Source organism: Lissotriton vulgaris, chromosome 5, assembly GCF_964263255.1.
Source record: "Lissotriton vulgaris chromosome 5, aLisVul1.2, whole genome shotgun sequence".
Lineage (NCBI taxonomy): Eukaryota > Metazoa > Chordata > Amphibia > Caudata > Salamandridae > Lissotriton > Lissotriton vulgaris.
This window is the reverse complement of record NC_141693.1, coordinates 1,715,800,354-1,715,819,016: the sequence shown is the minus strand read 5'-3', so window position 1 is coordinate 1,715,819,016 and position 18,663 is coordinate 1,715,800,354. Positions and strand designations below refer to the sequence as shown.

Genomic DNA, 18,663 nt, shown 5'->3' with positions numbered 1-18,663 from the left:
AGAGCCCCCCACACACACACAGAGCCCCCCACACACACAGAGCCCCCCACACACACACAGAGCCCCCCACACACACACAGAGCCCCCCACACACACAGAGCCCCCCACACACAGAGCCCCCCACACACAGAGCCCCCCACACACAGAGCCCCCCACACACACACAGAGCCCCCCACACACACACAGAGCCCCCCACACACACACAGAGCCCCCCACACACACAGAGCCCCCCACACACACAGAGCCCCCCACACACACACAGAGCCCCCCACACACACAGCCCCCCACACACAGAGCCCCCCACACACACAGCCCCCCACACACAGAGCCCCCCACACACAGAGCCCCCCCACACACACACAGAGCCCCACACACACACACACACACAGAGCCCCACACACACACACACACACAGAGCCCCACACACACACACACAGAGCCCCACACACACAGAGCCCCCCCACACACACAGAGCCCCCCCCCACACACACAGAGCCCCCCACACACACACAGAGCCCCCCACACACACACAGAGCCCCCCACACACACACAGAGCCCCCCACACACACACAGAGCCCCCCACACACACACAGAGCCCCCCACACACACACAGAGCCCCCCACACACACAGAGCCCCACACACACACAGAGCCCCCCACACACACAGAGCCCCACACACACACAGAGCCCCCCCACACACACACAGAGCCCCCCACACACACACACACACAGAGCCCCCCCCACACACACACAGCGCCCCACACACACACAGCGCCCCACACACACACAGAGCCCCACACACACACACACACAGAGCCCCACACACACACACACAGATCCCCCCCCCCCACACACACACACAGAGCCCCCCCCACACACACAGAGCCCCCCCCCACACACACACACACAGAGCCCCCCCCCCACACACACACACACAGCCCCACACACACACACACACACACACACACACAGAGCCCCCCACACACCCCCACACACAGAGCCCCCCACACACAGAGCCTCCCACACACACACACAGAGCCCCCCCACACACACACAGAGCCCCACACACACACACACACACAGAGCCCCACACACACACACAGAGCCCCACACACACACACACAGAGCCCCACACACACACACACAGAGCTCCACACACACACACAGAGCCCCCCCCCACACACAGAGCCCCCCCCACACACACACACACACAGAGCCCCCCCACACACACACACACACAGAGCCCCCCACACACAGAGCCCCCCACACACACACAGAGCCCCCCACACACACACAGAGCCACACACACACACACACAGAGCCCCACACACACACACAGAGCCCCCCACACACACACAGAGCCCCACACACACAGAGCCCCACACACACAGAGCCCCACACACACAGAGCCCCACACACAGAGCCCCACACACACACACACACACACACACACAGAGCCCCACACACACACACACACAGAGCCCCACACACACACACAGAGCCCCACACACACAGAGCCCCACACACACACACACACACACAGAGCCCCACACACACAGAGCCCCACACACACAGAGCCCCACACACACACACACACACACACAGAGCCCCACACACAGAGCCCCACACACACACACACAGAGCCCCACACACTCACAGAGCCCCACACACTCACAGAGCCCCACACACACACACACAGAGCCTCACACACACACACACACACACACACACACACAGAGCCTCACACACACACACACACAGAGCCTCACACACACACACACACAGAGCCCCACACACACACACACAGAGCCCCCCACACACACACAGAGCCCCACACACACACACAGAGCCCCACACACACACACAGAGCCCCACACACACACAGGGCCCCACACACACACACAGGGCCCCACACACACACACAGGGCCCCACACACACACACAGGGCCCCACACACACACACAGGGCCCCACACACACACACAGGGCCCCACACACACACACAGACACAGAGCCACACACACACACACAGACACAGAGCCACACACACACACAGACACAGAGCCACACACGGATTAATTCCCTTCCCCGTAACACGGCATTAAGGTACGATTTACAGGCACGTTCTCCCTAAGATTGAAATAGCTTAACTCTTTTCTTAGACCCCTACCCGGGTCGTACGTCATGGCACATCCCAATTATTCTTATCGTTAATTTTTATTTGTTACCACAGCCTACAAAGAAGGACAAGCCGATTGGCTTGCCTTCTTTGACCGACCGCGTACCCGGCGGCGGGCCTTGCTACCTAGAACAGTTTTTTTGACGCTTTGAAAGCACTCGCTTCTCACGTCTTTCAATACTTACACCCGATCAGGACCGGGTTGGAACTATCACCGGTCCCACGGTGAGTCCAGCCTTTGTCAATAGATACTTTCCGACAGGCTCTCAGTATTTAATTGCTCCCCACCCTCAAGAGTATACATGTACAGATTACCATTTTCTTCCCTTACCCATTGTTTTCCCTCCTCTGTAGATACAGCCCTTAGCCTTACTCCACAGGTATGCCTGCATTGCGCAGCCTTTTCCGTCCTTTTTGAGTTATTATAGCATCAAACAGTGTCAGAGATATATATGCTGTTAAAGACATCACTCACCGCCAATTTTACGGTTTCTACTAGATCGTAATACGACCGGACATCCCCCCCCTATTCTTGTACACCCACAACATGGAGTATCCGGTTTTATTTATAGTCTTAACGTATAACTTCCTTAGAGATCACTGGAGGTGTTGACTTACTCTCGAGGCACCATGACGTTTTAAACTAGACCCTTTGCAGTGGCTGCTGAGTGACCCGTACGCCATGCTTGACACACACTGCTGTACCTTCATTTTCAGAGGACTGCGCTGATATCGGAGATTTGGGCCCGCAATTATGTTGAAAACAAAACAACATGTCCCAGAATGCAACATTCTGTCACCTAAAACCCAGGAGTGACTGATAGCAGCTCATATGACATGCCACCGTTTGGCGCAGTCGGTAAGTGCTTTTTGAGGGCTGTGAAATAATATATACACAAGTCTCTGAAACCCTGATCCCAAACCTAGCAAACACATCCTACAGTCTGCCCTTTCCTTTCTGGGACTTCCAGCCCTGCATTTGTTGTAGGAACATTCAGGCCTGTGAGTACAAGGGCTTCAGAAACCCTCCATGGGGTAAGAGACACTGTATAGAAGCGACTACCGCAAGAATACATTAAAAAAAAAGCCTGTTGCCGTGAACATCTTTCTCAGAGGTCAAGCAGAAATGCTTTGGAGAAACACCCCGTCATTTTGGACTGGGGGGCGTGTTTCTTTCTCTCCTCTTCCCATTGGCTGGAATGTAAAATTCCAGCCAATGGGAAGAGGAGAGAAAGAACATGAAAAAACACGCCCCTCAATCCGAAAAAGACAGGGCTTAAACGGACAGACTCCCCTCTTCTCCAAGGCAGGTCTCCGTTTAAGAAGCCAGCCAAATGGAGAAAAGGGGCGGGTTCAAGTCCTCACTCTGGAAAACAAAATCTTGGCAGCGAGACTGCGCAAGCGCAGCCTACGCAGGCCGAGACCTAAAAAGGAAATACTATATTATGCTATTGCTCTAGCCGAGACCCTAGCACAATTCCTTCCATAAAATGCATTTATGAAAGCCTTTCATCTTGTTGAAGGTAAAAAGATTAGCAAGAAAAGAACTAGTAACATACTAAGAAATATGAATACAAAACTAGCAATTGGAGAAGTCAAAAATATGATAACCTCAAAAGTGGGTATGGCAATACTAAACAAATAAAACAAACTAAATAGTGTGTAAAGCACTGTAACTGTTCTCTGCTTACCTCCATCTCCATGCGACCCATGCCCATGACGTCATATTTGAGGACAATTGGAATCGGATCTTTCCTTCCTGGAACATGAATACACAGAAAGAGTACTCAGCATCAACTTAGCATCAACTCACATTGCACAGTAAGGTTTAGAGTGGTTAGAAATATTGCCTTGGAGTGCAGAGACCATAAAGCTAGTGAACCAAACAAGTCATTCTCACAGCTTACATGGGTATGCCTGTCCCCTTGCCCTCAAGGCCAGCATTGGGCAACAATACAGTCAGCATGGCTAAAAACGAAACAGGAATTGAACGCCTTGCATTGCAAACTCCCAGGGCTCGATAATGTTAAAACAGCTAGAGTAAAAAAAATACACTAATTCCATTGCTGCTAAATAATGGCATGCTTTAAATATTAATCACATGCTGTAAGAGGCAGGCGTTCCGAATTAAGCTCGAAATGCGGATTATAACATTCACCTCATAGTACTGGGGTCCAAATATGGACGGTGCTCGTATCTTTAAATACCCAAGCTGGAAATTGTCTAGGCCTACAAGAGCAAAGGGCTTGCCAGGTAAGATCTCTTTATATAGGTTGCTAACGTTGTGTGTTTTCACATCACAAAAATTAACCCCACAGAAGCAAAAGGCTGGCAATTCTGGAAGCTTAAACAGTTCTGTTTCCCCGATTTGAATTTGGCTATCAATTAAATATTGCTCCCCATTCCACCAACAAGACAAATTAGAATGTTCTATTATAGCTGCTGATTGGCCAAAAAGTTAAATGGATTTACAAGTAGGACAGACCCTAGTAAGACAGTAAGCTGTGAAAAGGACTATTTGCAAAGAAAATTAACATTAAACTAATCAAAACTATGCATAAGATTTGCGGTATTAACAATTTGTTCCAGTGGTAACCAGCCAACCGAAAGCAGAACAGGGCAGACAAAGCACTTTACTAACACACTTTTATTGGTTTGCTATTATGACACCAGAAACCGTGCTATGGGGTGGGATATAAGTCGAGAAAGTAGGATTTCCTTTGGTATGGGACAAGGTGTGTGAGTATGTGATGTAAATGTACATGATATGCTGTGTCTGGCTACATATGAATAACTTACACCTCTGGGTTATGTGGTCATCACTCATCGAAAAATCTTGGAAAAAAGGATTGCGTTTTGCTTTTTCAAACTAACTCCGAGAGAATTAAATTTTAGCCACATCATCCATGTTTAAAATAGCTAGGAAAAAGCTAAACCTCCTATAAAGTCACTATCATAGAAGCACCGACATTCAATGTTCAACATTTGCTATCCACGTGGTATCAGACAGTAAACCATTCTCTTTCATTCCCTTCTGAGATGACAAGATTTCACTAAACTCCTCCAAAAAGAGATGCATCCCAAATTGGTCATTAAAACAACAACTGGCAGTTTGAAAAAGCAATGTTTTGCATTATTTAAGAGAGCAATTAGAAGATACCTGTATGGAGAAGAACATTCATTTTGTGACTGTACAAGTCCTGAACTTTCTCAGCTGCAAGGAACAGGCACAAAAAACTTGAAGCTGAACTACCCTATAGGACTAGCAATTAAATCCAGTTGAAAACGGACTATTAGGCTTCCAAAATGAATAGGTTATGAACAAAATCATGGCCATATTTTATACTTGCCCTATCACACATCTGAAACAAGAAAAGCTTCCACTGCAAAACAGTCCATTCTCATCTTAATGCTAATCAACGAATAACAGTTCAGATTCCCGCTGAGGGGTGGCTGAAATGTGGATGCTATGAACCACAGGTACAGTACTTAAACAAGCAGGCATACCATATCTATTCCAAAGTTACAAGAGTGATGAATGTAGTTTTCTAGATTGAGCCCAGCACACAGTTTAAATCTACTAGAAATCTGTTAAGCAGTTGCACGAGCGATGTTTGCGTTCTTCTACACAATGTGAATAAGTTCCATCTAAAACAAAAGGCCACAAAACTAATGCTACCAACCAGGACAGCTCGGAACGAAAAATACTTGCTGATGGCTCTTCATAGTTTCGTGACAATCAGTATTGTGGGGCACAATTCTCTTACATCGCCCTTCCTCACTCTCTACAATCAGAAATTCAGTCACAAAGCCTTAACAAACAAGAGTGCCTAGGAACCAGACAAATCAATGAACACATTTTCCACGAGTATGCTTGTATGTCCCCTGTAATAATCAACCCAACAAAATGCCTTGAACATGTTGGAGCAGTATTTTTTGTTAGTTTAGGATACTCCGAAAGAGTACCGGCCAGAAAGCATAGGCAGAAGTTGCGGTTGTCTCGTAACCAATTAAATTACAACCCATGCTCAGAACCTCTAACAAATGCCCATAAAAACCTTGCCAAAAATGGATCTGGTACCCTTTTCATTGCTGACCACGGGTTACTGAGGGCAAGACCCACAGACTGTGAAATGGCACAATGTAATAAAGTATTGTCTTGTATGAGGTTCTATAGATTAATTAAATTAACATTAAATTCAAAGGCCCAATATCTGGCAAAAACCTGCCAGAAAAAGTGATTGAAATCATAGCAGTGTAAGGTTCGATGTCTTATTTTCACCTCAGTATGGTGTGAATTTCAGAGGCTAGCTACAACAACATGTCATCATATGAACAAAAATGTTATCTCGAGTTTTCAGCAATTTATTTTCTTGAGGTAAGGACATTTTCATATGCTAGGGGTGGGAGTGTAGGAGAGGTCACAGCAATTGGACAAATATCCCTTCTTACCATACCCCTTAAAAGTATTATTAGACAGGTGTGCAGAAAATAAATCAAAGGACCAAGCAAAAGATGAAGGCTACAACAGATAGAAATAGAAGCCTAACATCGGTGCACGGATGACAAGAAGGGAGGAATTCAGACTCAAAATAAATTACCACAGCTAAGTTTACCATCACCACAACAAGTCCGGGGTCATTATGCTGCAAAAAAGAAATACCATTTGTTAGGTAGAGAACTTGAGCGAAGGGGGCAAACAGGCTGCTTGGTGGTAGACAAAACAGCATGCCTAGAAGAAATGCTCTCATCCCACCTTCCACCATGGGAGAGGAGCCCCAGGGACTAGAGAGGCAGAGAAATATTAAAGCAGAAGCCTTTCCATAGAATTTTCAAAGTTTCTTTCACACATGGAAAGGCACGATCCTGAATGAAGCATGCAGTGTTTGCCCCACAGTATTACAGGGCAGTGAATTCAGACTTCCGCAGTAAAAGATTCACCTGTAGATAAATCAGTGTCATCTCTCCTACTCATGAAGGACTCTTCTCAAAAGAAAAACATTTTAGAGTAGGTTGTCTGTCATGGGTATTCACAGGCGAGTTGGGGCAGTCAAAGCTTAACAGAATGGTTACTTGCTCAACTAGATTATTTAAAGTTTAATCTAATAAATGTAAAGGGTAACTGGAGGTGGAGTAATTGAAAAACGGAGCCCAAGGAAAGACAACCGGACCCAGTAAATTAGAACCTCCGGGACAAACCTGATAGGAACAGTAATGGATAAAATAAGCCTTAAACAACAAATACAACAATTGAAAATGAAGGGACTGAGAGCAGATCTGGAGGCCCAGCTGTGGAACATGTTGATGTGGTACCTCCAACATTTGAGTCCGATCTGTAAAGAGGAAGAACACATCACACCATTTGGACCATGTCCTTCAGGATAGGATGAGGAGGCTGTTAAACCAGGACTTGGTAGACCAATGCAACATATGAAGCGAAGAGAAGTATGCGGTCTGTAGCAATTCTCATAATTAAAGAAGGGTGTGCTTCAAATACATTTACCACTGAGTAACATAGACTTGCATTTGGACATGAACTAGTGTCCAAGCAGTCAGTGCAGTAATATACTTAAAACAATTGAATCTGCAGCAGATTTGCCATCACTAGATTCTTAGAGCTGAAATATTAATAGACCAATAAGTGTACATGAGTTTTCCCGTAGCTAACTAGTTCGTCCAAAAATCATTGGTAGGTTCATGAATATCCCTACTGACCATGCAAATGTTGACCACGCGCAATTGCAAATCTGAGCAGAAATGTAATCGGAGGACATGTATTGGTTGGTGAATCCCTTGAAAATCCATTTAAAAGCAGCAAAGTGAAGCTCACTTGAAAAAATACCCTTTTGAACAGTTGGTTGGGTTGTTAAACTGAAATCTTGACGTGCCGCACTTAGGCCTTCATTATAAGTGGCCTTTTAGTTCGGATATGGCTAATAACAGCATTTATAGGCCTGATCAAAATTATGAAGGGCTCACATGGAGATAATTTGTCATTTTCGGCCAGATTTTCAACCACAAATTATCAGTTGAGTCGGGCCCAGAATTATGGATTCCTCATTTCTAAGTGGACCCCTTAGGGTCCAATTTGTAACAGGATGGATTTTCCTCATCCACTATCAGTAACTCTAGGTATGTACAAAAATTGAGCCCATTTACCGGGCCAATCATAATGAGGACCTTGGTGTTCTATCCCAGTGTTCCACTACTGGACTCTGCTATCCAATATTCATGAATGAGAAAAAAATTCATAGGTAGTAGCGACAGCCATGTTAACTCGGGTCTGCTCAAATCAGTGAAAGTGACAATCAAGGCCCCTAAAATAAACTAATGGCACTGGAACCGAGCTATACCCAGCTGCTGAGCCCTAATAACGGTGAACCAGTCTTTGCTTGTGTTCTGGTTCAGGAAGGGCATGGCGGCTTGGCAGTTCGGGCTGGACTGTTCCTACTAAACCAGGGCCAAGACTGATTTGCATATGGCTGGGCCGAAACGGACGTGTCAAGGTGAGATAAAACGATGAACTTGGATGAGGCACTCAGCGATAGCCAGTGGCTGAGAATAATTCAAGCACCCAATCCATTAACGTGCAGTTGATGCCCAAAAATAAAATACACAGATAAACAGCAAACAATTGTTCTAGCGTAGTAAGAAACTATGTATGGTCTTCTGTTCTTGACTTGACACAACAATGGACAAAGTAGTGCACTTTTCAAAAGGAAATGTAAAATTACCGGCACCTTTTGTTTTTGACCGCACTCAAGTAAAAATCTACATGTAAAATGGAACATACACTATAGTATTGCATTATAGTATTTGTATAGCGCTTATTCATGCTACACAGTGTGGTAGTGTGGTTGCAAGTGTATTTGCTTTGAGACTATGTGGGAAGTGTTTGAATGACGGGCATGATCCCTAGCAAGGTTAAATTATATTGTTACAGGATGCAGTGCTTTGTGTTGTGATGGATGGGAAAGTGTGAAAGAGATACGTATTTCTGTCATGTGTTATGCTGGCAACAGAGAGGACTCCTTTAGTGGCTGATTTATTACCTTATTTCCCGATCCAATTTTCAAAGTCGGCTGTAGCGAAAGACTAAAAGGTGGGGCGGTCAGAGAAGTAACCGTATACACTGTGTTATAGACCTACTTTGTACGTTTGCCATTAGGAGAAGTCAACTGAAGAGCTATGCCAAGATGCAATGTGTTACAGTCATCCCTTTAGGTCATTACAGGATGAGACTATTTAGGGCTGGTTGAGTGGACTAGGCGAGAGTCTTCCGGTGACCAGCACTTTGGGGCACAGTTCTTTGGCACTGGCAGGCCTGTCAGATTAATATTGAGGGGTTATTTAAGCAGGCTGGTCTAGCCTGTGCCTTGCATTGCCCGGCAACGTTTCAGAGATACTTTCACATATTGTAGGACGGTCCCGTTGATTACGAGGGATCAAGTAATGAACTGGTATTCTTTATATGGTAACATGGATTATACTAAACTAGCACTGGAAGAACGATCATAACAACTAAACATTCATTACTATGTGAAGTGTGGAAAAGGCTAAGAGTGCTCTAGTTTGCGGGTCTTCAGGTGCACAATTGGAGCAGGTTTTTCTAGTATTAACCGGAGAGGCACTATGGTTGGAATGAAAGTTACTTTATAACTTTCATATGTAAATATCATAGGGAGGTTCTGGTGGATGGAGTCTTGAAAGTCCATAGTCTGGCAATGTTTTTCTACTGGTAGAAGGGGTATTATTCGGAGTTCTAACCCAGGGTCAGTGGTTGAGGTAATGAACCTGGAAACATCAATGTTTTTAAATTTTCTGAACTTTAAATGCTGCTAGATATTAGAATTATTGGCTGACAATGAGCTTGGCGGCCCAACACCAAGGAAGTAGAGACTCCTATACATTTATAAGAATGCCCTATGATGATCCAAGGTGTTCCTAGCCTGGAGTGCAGTGCATGGTTTTATTTGTACTGTTGGAACTTCATAAGAAGAAAATGTGGTCCTTTTCCTTTGGAAGGTTGATGGACGCTGCAAAATGCTTTGAACATTGACCACATAGCTAAAGGTAGTTAGTGAAGTGTTTACAGTACTGGTGCTATATGTTCTCTGTGGTGAACGTGGAAGAGTCTTGCTGCAACGTTTTGGATTTGGTAAATTACGTACATGATAACTGGGAGGACACCATTGTAGACTGCAACAGCTAGGTGATGTAAGGTCCTTTCATGTAGGATAGGCCATTATGCTCACTGCGTTCTTCCACACTCTTCACTCAATGGATGTTGAGTAGGCCCTTACACTATGCATTGATAAGAACAGGGAGCACTGGGTTGACAACCAACTTTTGGGGGGATTTTCTGTTGAGAAGTAGAAAGCAGTCAAGAAAAGGACCTAATCAAAGTAGACTGCCCTTTGTGTCAAGTAGTGCTACGCTATACAAGTAGCTGGGTTGACAAGTGGGGCGAATTCTCACCCTACTATGAAAAATTAATTGCTAGTCAGGAAAACACTTTCTCTAAAACAGCATCTTCTATTCCTCAGTAGCACAGGACTAACACAGTATGCTAATTCAGAGAATGTGTCTTATGGGTCAGCAGAGCCAGCACAATACTTGCCGCAAGACATCACTCAGTAAACCTCCCAGACCAATTCAGTAAAATAAACTATTTTATTATTAATAGAATGGCCAAAACAGCAAAAAGTGGATAAGTCACTGCGAAGTTAGAGCTTCAAATGTATCAGTTCCATTGAATGAATGGTCATTTCATATAGTGTACGGCTACTCAAAAAGAATGCCCGGCGCCGACAGAGAAGGTGGTGCTAAATTCTTAAAAAGCCAAGTTTTAAGATGTTTCTTGAAAATGTATAGTTCTGAAATGGCTCTCAGTGCAGCGGGTAATCTGTTCCATGCATGTGCGCCTAGAAACCCTAGTGGCCTGCCCCCCATTTTTTTTTTAACATCATTTTTATTGCATCACCAATATAAAAGTACAGACAGTATATTCATCAACATCAGTATGTACATGGACCAATTCAATTGAGGGATTTGTGCCTTCCTTCCGGGGGGCTCTCCCCGCTTGTGATGCGGGCAGCTACATCTTCCGTCTTGGTCCCGTACTGCTTACATTGTCTGACCGCTTCGTTGTGCATATAACCCTGGAATGCTTTTGTAGTTTACGCCCCTCCCCCTCCCCAAATTTCGGTGCCCCAACATCCCTCCAAATCAGCTTCCTACCCACCCTCCCCCGTGGTCGCGCTGCGCTTGAGTAGCCATGTGTCAGTGCCTGGTGATGCAGGAGGAAGCAAACAATCGCTAAGGTGTGTTCTCCTGTATAGTGTTGGGGCCTGCTCCTACTAGGTCGCTCTCGCCTTCCTGTTCCTCACCGCCCACATCTCTGAGCGCCTGCACCATCACCTCCCATGCAGTCGCCCTTTCCAGTGCTTTCTCATCATTCGACCTCCAGGCCATCTGGTATCGCAGGGTGCTATCACACGCAGCCCATCTCAGACACTCCCCATACCATCTTTTATACGTGGGCCCCACTCTGGACTTCCAATTTCGTGTGATCTCCCGCTTGGCCAAGATAAGCCCCAAATCTATAAATTTACTTGACATCGTATTTCTAGGCGTATGTGGGAACCAGTGAAGGATGCCAACTGCCTTAGTATACTGAATGTCCCTATCCGTCGCCTCGTTAAGGGCCCGCCCAACTTCCTGCCAATAGTCGCCCAGAGAGGGGCAATCCCACAGCATATGACAGAGATCCGCCCCCGCTGTACTACATCTGGGGCAAGCAGCGTCGGTCGCCCCAAAGTATTGTTGGATTTTCCCGGGCGTGAGGTATGCCCTGTGGACAATATAAAAGTGGATCAATTGGAATCTGGCATTCCTCGAGCTCTTCCGCGCCCTCCTCAGCAGTTGGCCCCAGGTCGTGTCTGGTATCTCCACCTGGAGGTCCAACTCCCACTTGGCCTTCAGGGCTGCCAAAGGTTGCAAGGCCTCCCGCTGCATTCTCGAGTACAAGCACGTGACGGCCTTAAAGGTTCCCGCCGCCATCATGGCGTACTGGCATGCCATTGAGGTACCTGGTCCCTGCTGCCCTTCCCCCCAATGGGCTCGCATGGCGCCTGTGACTGCCGCGTGCAGCAGATAGTCACCCCTCGGTAAGTCAAATCTCTCTCGTAGGTCCCGAAACGGCAGCAACACCCCATCCTCGTAGAGGTCACCCAGCACGTGTACTCCCGCCTCCTCCCACCCGAGCAAGCGCGACCAGTCACCTCCATGTGGGAGGGCGGTGATCATTCCCAACGGTATTTCGGGGGCGTACATAAGTCGGACACCCGCCCGCTTACGGGCCCGGTCCCAACACAGACGGAAAGTCTGCTCCTCGACCGTCAGGTCTCCCACTCGGAGTTTCTGGTGCAGCGTGATATACGCCAGAACGTGTCGCGGGGTGCCTTCGACTCTCGCTTCCTCGGGACCTCTATATACTCTCGCCACCTCCTGAGTAAAAGTCTGCAGTTGGGCAGCGAGGTAATATCCTTCGAAGTCCGGCACTGCCATACCTCCCTCATCTTTGGGGCGCAACAGCGTGTCGAGCGCTATGCGTCTCCTGCCCGTGCCCCACAGGAACATTATGATCAGTGACCTCAGGCGTTTGAAAAGCGTACTCGGGATCCATACCGGCAGTGTCCTGAAATAGTACAAAAGCCTGGGCAGGGCTATCATTTTCAGCAGGGAAACTCTACCAGCCAGAGAGAGCGGTAGAGTCGCCCAGAAGTCCATAGATCCGCGCAGGGCGTTAACACAGCGCGTTACGTTGCCATCTAGCAGGTCAGATGGGGTGTGGTAGACATAAACCCCTAGATAATGTAGGCAGTGCGGCTCCCACCGGAGTTCCTGAGCAGTGAGTGGGCACGGTTCTCCCGGCCTCAGGGGGAACAGACAGGATTTGGGCCAGTTGACCTTCAGGCCCGATAACCTACCGAACTGCTCCAGTAGCCTCCGTGCCCCCTGGAGTTCAGCGCCGGCATCAGCCAAAAACATTAACAAGTCATCCGCATAAAGGGAGATGAGGTGTGGTCTCCCCCTAAAAGGCAAACCTGCGTAGTGGCGGCCCAGTCTGGCTACCGCAGCGAAGGGTTCCATTGCTAACGCAAACAGTAACGGGGATAGGGAACAACCCTGTCTAGTGCCACGCCTGATCGGGTATTGTTTCGAGATCAGCGCACCTACCCGGACCCTAGCTACCGCCTCATTATAGAGGACCTTGGTCCACTGTATATATCCGTCTCCCAGTCCAAAGCGACGCATCACCTCATACAGGTAACCCCATTCGAGGCTGTCAAACGCCTTTTCAATGTCGATGGACAGGACAAATGGGGAGATGGTGCCTGGCCAGTCCACACCCATCAGTCTCGTGAGTCTGCGGATATTATGAGTGGTGTTGCGTGTCGGTATGAAACCGCACTGGTCACCATGAACCAGGCTCGTCATATGCACTAGCAATCTGTTGGCTAGAATCTTACTAAGGATTTTGTAATCCGTCGTCAACATAGACAACGGGCGGTACGAGGACAGCGCCGTACCCTCCCTGCCCGGCTTCAAGAGCGGGATCATAAGGGCCTCGCACATGGAGCCCGGGAGTCGGCCCTTCTCCTGCGCCTCATTGTATACCTCGCGCAGCCGTGGAGCAAGATGCTCCAGGTATTTGCCATAGAATTCGATCGGTAGACCGTCAAGGCCCGGGGTCTTGTTTCTAGCCATCTGTTTTACTGCGCAACCTATTTCTCCGAGGGAGATGGGCCGCCCTAACTCCTCTGCCTCCGAGTCCTCCACTCGCGGCAACTCCAGCCCGTCCAAGAACTCCTCAAGCTCCTCCGTCCCTCCAGTATCACCACTCAGATAGAGCCCTTCATAATAGGCTCGGAACTTGTTCAGGATCCCGGGTTGGGAGTGGCAAGGCTCCTCCCCTGGCACCTGGATCCTCATGATCGGCCCTCCCCCCCGGATAGGGTTAGCAAGCCAAGCCAACATCGCCCCCGCCTTATCACCTTCCGCATGCGCCCTCGTCACGTACGCCTTGTGGTCGAAACTACGCAGCCGCTCTAGCTCTACCGCCAGCCCCTCCCGCGCCCCGCTAAGCCCCTCCTGCAATTCTGGGTGATTCGGGCGCCTCTTCTCAAGATCCCTCAGCCGTGTCTCAGCCTTATCTAAGTCATCCAACAAAGTCTTCCGTGCCCCTGCCGTGTGCCCAATACAGTGTCCCCGCACCACCACCTTGAAAGCATCCCATTCAACCGCCCTCGTGGAAGCCGAGCCACTGTTCCTCTCAAAATAGCTCTCAATACAGTCACTCAGGGCCTCCCTGAACAACAAGTCGTCCAGGGTGTCAGGTTGCAGGCGCCATGTTGGTACGCTGTTAACAGTCACCATCCATTCCAGAGACATCAACAAGGGGTTGTGGTCCGATATCGTCCTCGCCAAGTATTCCGCCCCACCCACCGCAGGGAGCACACATTCCGAACAAAGAAACGCATCCAGCCTCACATGTAAATCATGCAGGCGGGAGTGAAAGGAGTAATCCCTAGTGGTGGGGTGCAACGCCCTCCATGCGTCCGTGAGGGCCCAGCTCTCCTGCCAGTCTAATCTACGCTTGGCGATCCTATGTGCTGGGGATGCGCGGAGTGGGGGATGGGACCTATCTAGCAGTACATCTTCAACCGAGTTGAAGTCCCCCCCCAAGAGAACCGGCCCTGCCAAGTAACCCGCCAATTTGCCCGAAACGTTAGATAAGAAAGCGGGCAGGTCTACATTAGGAGCATACACGTTGCATAGTGATATCATCCTGCCTCTTAGCCTTCCTTCCACAGCCACATATCTGCCCTCCGGGTCTATCGACGACTTCGAGACTTGGAAGGGGACCCCCGCCCGTATCCAAATCAATGTCCCCCTCGCAAATGCTGAAAATGTCGTGTAGAATAACTGCCCCCTCCAGCGCCTTTGTAGAGCCGCCCCTTCCTGCTTATTCAGGTGCGTCTCCTGCAGGAACGCTATGTGTACCCCCCTACGCTTGAGGTATGCCTGAACCTTATGTCTGCGCGTCATGGACTGCATGCCCCGCACATTCCAGGTAACACATTTCAATGCTCCAGTACTAGCCATTCCCCCCTACACAACCGGACCATACAACAAAGAACAGTGTTCGCCTAAGTCCCGCGACCACGGGCCCTCCCCCCCACCCTCTCCAAACAGGAAGCCAAACCCCTCCAACAGCAACAACCCCTCGAGCAACCCCAACGGCCCGTAACTCCCACCCCCCCAGGACAGGCCCCCCCGCAACTGGAAGTACCCCCATCCAAACCAACACTCCCGACCACCCCTCAAGGAAAGGTGGTAATACTCGCAGTCCCCACTGCGATGACCTTATGGGCCAGTAAGGCGCGGCTCAATGCTACAAGACCTCCAACAAATCAGCCCCGCGTGCTCCACCCCACAATCCCCACATTACAGTTCCCCAAAACCTCAATCATTGTCTTTCCACTGCTGTGGGTCCATCACCCCGGTGTCCAACCAGCGAGTCCATTCCGCCAAACCAGTTCAGCACGCCTCCAGTATCTCTCCCGAGGTCTGCGGCGTCACAATAGGGCCCCGGGCTCCTCCAAACTCCGAATGTCCTGTCTCTGAGCCCGTTCCCGGGGCCTCCGAATCCGTGCCCTTCCCAGATTGAGTCCTGGCGGCTCTAGATAAGTCCACCACCGCCTGCAGGGCCGCCTGCCTCTCCGCCTCCGTCTGTGACATCGAGGGTTTCCCGGTCCTCTTGCGATTCTTCCTGATCCGTTGGGACTGCCTGATCGGCCTATCCGCCTTGGCCTCTTCCTCCCTGACCTTGGCACCGTCCGTTCCTGCCTTATAGGTGTCCCACCAGTCCCATGCATCCGCGGAAGACGTGAAGAATAAAGACTTTTCGTCTACCACCACTCGTAGTTTAGCAGGAAACAACAGGGAGTATTTGATGCCTTCCTGGCGGAGCTCTCGCTTGAGGGACAAGAAGTTAGCCCGAAGTCGCTGAGTCTCAAACGTGTAGTCCGGGAACATGGTGACTCTGTTGTTTTCCACCTGAAAGGGCCCTGCCTCTCTCGCCCTTTGCAAAAGCCAGTCTCTGTCCCGGTAATGGAGCAACTTGAACACCACCGGGCGAGGAGGAAGGCCCATGGCTGGCGGACGCGCCGGAACTCTATGCGCCCGCTCCAGGGAGAAGAAGGGGGACAGTCCTTCAGGTGCCACCTCCGTCCGCAGCCAGTTATCCAAGTAGCCCACCATGTCGTCGCCTTCAATTTTCTCCGGCAGGCCTACTAGGCGTACGTTGTTGCGCCTGTTCCTATTTTCTGCATCCTCGGCCCTCCTTTCCAGTACCTTCAGACGGTCCATCACATCGGCCATCTGGGCCTTCACCGTTGCCTGGGCCGGGGCTAAATCCTTAACCGTGGTCTCCACGGATTTCACCCTGTCCTTCAGTTTGTCGTGGTCGGCCTTCAGGAGGCCCAAGCCCGTCGCCACCTGAGCTATATCTTGCTGCAGGGCATCCTTTGTGGTGGCGATGGCTTCCAGGATGCGATCCTGCATCCGTTGCAACGCCGCCTGGTCTCTCTCCGCTCCTTCCGCCGCCTCAGTGTCGGTCGCGCCATCTCCCTTCCCCTTCGGTTTCCCCATCTGGGCCGGGGTGGGCGGTGGTCCTCAGAATATGTTCCTGGTCGCCCTCCACGCGGCGCCGGGCACCCTCCTCCGGCCGGGTCCTCAGGGCCAGAAGTGTCACCAAGAGGCAAGCAGTACCGAGCGGTCGTGGCTCGGCCAGCGCCAGTTGCGTCTGAGATCCGGGGTTCTCGTCTCCAAGTCACTGTCGCTCCGTTGTCGCCCCGGTCAGGAGACGGTCCTCAGCCACCGCCCAAGGGCGCGCCCAAAGTTCTGCCAGTGCCGGGGGAGAGGCGCGACGCGGCCGCCAGCACCTCTAGCATGTCCGGGAGCGATCCTCAGTGGGTCTCCGGGCAGATGTCTCCGTCACCAGCGATCTCATGCCATCGCCGCCATTTTGGGGTCCGCGACTTCTCGGCCGAGTTCAGCTTTCGAAGTTACGATACTGCTGCGGGAATGCTCGGTGTCGTCTTCCGCGGGTCCGGACCCTCCGCAGTACCGTCCAGTATCGGATTATGTCCTTTATCTTGGGGTTCGAATGGATTTTCAGGATATTTTCCGGGATCGGGCACGGAGCTCCGAGCTCACGCTGCCTACCTCCTCGGCATCCAAGCCACGCCCCCTGGCCTGCCCCCCATATGGGCCAGACAAACTTTGGGGGTCCAGACAAGATTATAGGAGGAACGAATATGCTACTTACCAGTATGCATCTGTTCTTGGCATGTAGGGCTGCTGGCATTCATATCTGTGCATAGATCGCCGCCTAGTGTTGGGTCCGGATGATCGCACATTGTTGTCCTGGAAGAGTCTTCGAAGTATCACGAGATAGGTGGCTCCTCCCCTGGACTACAGTGCGCATGGGCATCAACTCCATCCTCAGATTGTTTTTAGCCATTGTGGCCAAGATGGAGTGAAACTAAGTGAATGATGACCATGCTAGAAGTATATGTGAATTCTGCAGCTGCTACAGGCGCCGGTGAGGAGGGCGGGCGATATGAATGTCAGCAGCCCTACATGCCAAGAACAGATGCATACTGGTAAGTAGCATATTCGGTTCGAGGCATGTGGGCTGCTGAATTCATATCTGTGCATAGAATACATAGCAGTCCCTCCATTAACGTCGGCCGCCCGTGCCAGCTGCAGCAGTTTGGAAAAGTGTTTTTGAAACAGCCTGCCCTACAGCTGCCTGCTGTTTGGAGTGCACATCAACACAATAATGCTTTGTAAATGTGTGTGTGGTAGACCATGTGGCTGCTCTACAGATGTCTTCCAAAGGAATATTTCCAAGGAAAGCCATGGAGGCCCCCAACTTTCTGGTGGAGTGGGCCCTTGGTGGAATGGTGAGAGTACGCTTGGCTTTCAGATAGCAGATCTGAATACATTATACCAGCTTTGGAAATGGGGTTACCTTTGTGTTGTGGCATAGAGGCAACAAAGAGTCGTTTACTTTTCCTAAAATCCTTGGTCCTATCAATGTAATACATCAGGGCCCTTTTGAAGTCAAGGGTGTGGAGCATTCTCTCCGCCAATGACTCAGGATTTTGGAAGAACACAGGTAATTCAATAGTTAGGTTAATATGGAATTGAGACACTACTTTAGGAAGGAATGTAGGGTTAGTGCGAAGCACCACCCTGTTAGAATGAATTTGAATAAATGGCTCTTGGATAGTTAGTGCCTGGAGCTCACTAACTCGTCGCAGCGATGTAATCGCTATAAGGAAAGCTACTTTCCGTGTCAAGAATTGAATCTCGCAGGAATGCAGTGGTTCAAAGGGAGGACCCATCAGC

At 49.7% G+C, this 18,663-nt stretch overlaps 1 protein-coding gene across 4 annotated transcripts in view; it reads right to left on the bottom strand.

The window, feature by feature from the left end:
- Positions 1-18,663, bottom strand: part of GPATCH8 (G-patch domain containing 8) — a 351,647-nt gene that overhangs the window by 127,243 nt on the left and 205,741 nt on the right. For 2 of the 4 annotated variants that reach the window (XM_086923895.1, XM_086923896.1), the window contains 2 exons: positions 6,780-6,824; positions 3,870-3,937 (listed from right to left, as the gene is read on the bottom strand). In XM_086923895.1, coding sequence (XP_086780021.1) covers positions 3,870-3,896 — 27 coding nt within the window. In that variant the 5' untranslated portion in view covers positions 3,897-3,937; positions 6,780-6,824. The remainder of the gene's footprint in view (positions 1-3,869; positions 3,938-6,779; positions 6,825-18,663) is intronic. The other 2 variants (XM_086923894.1, XM_086923893.1) reach the window with 1 other exon arrangement.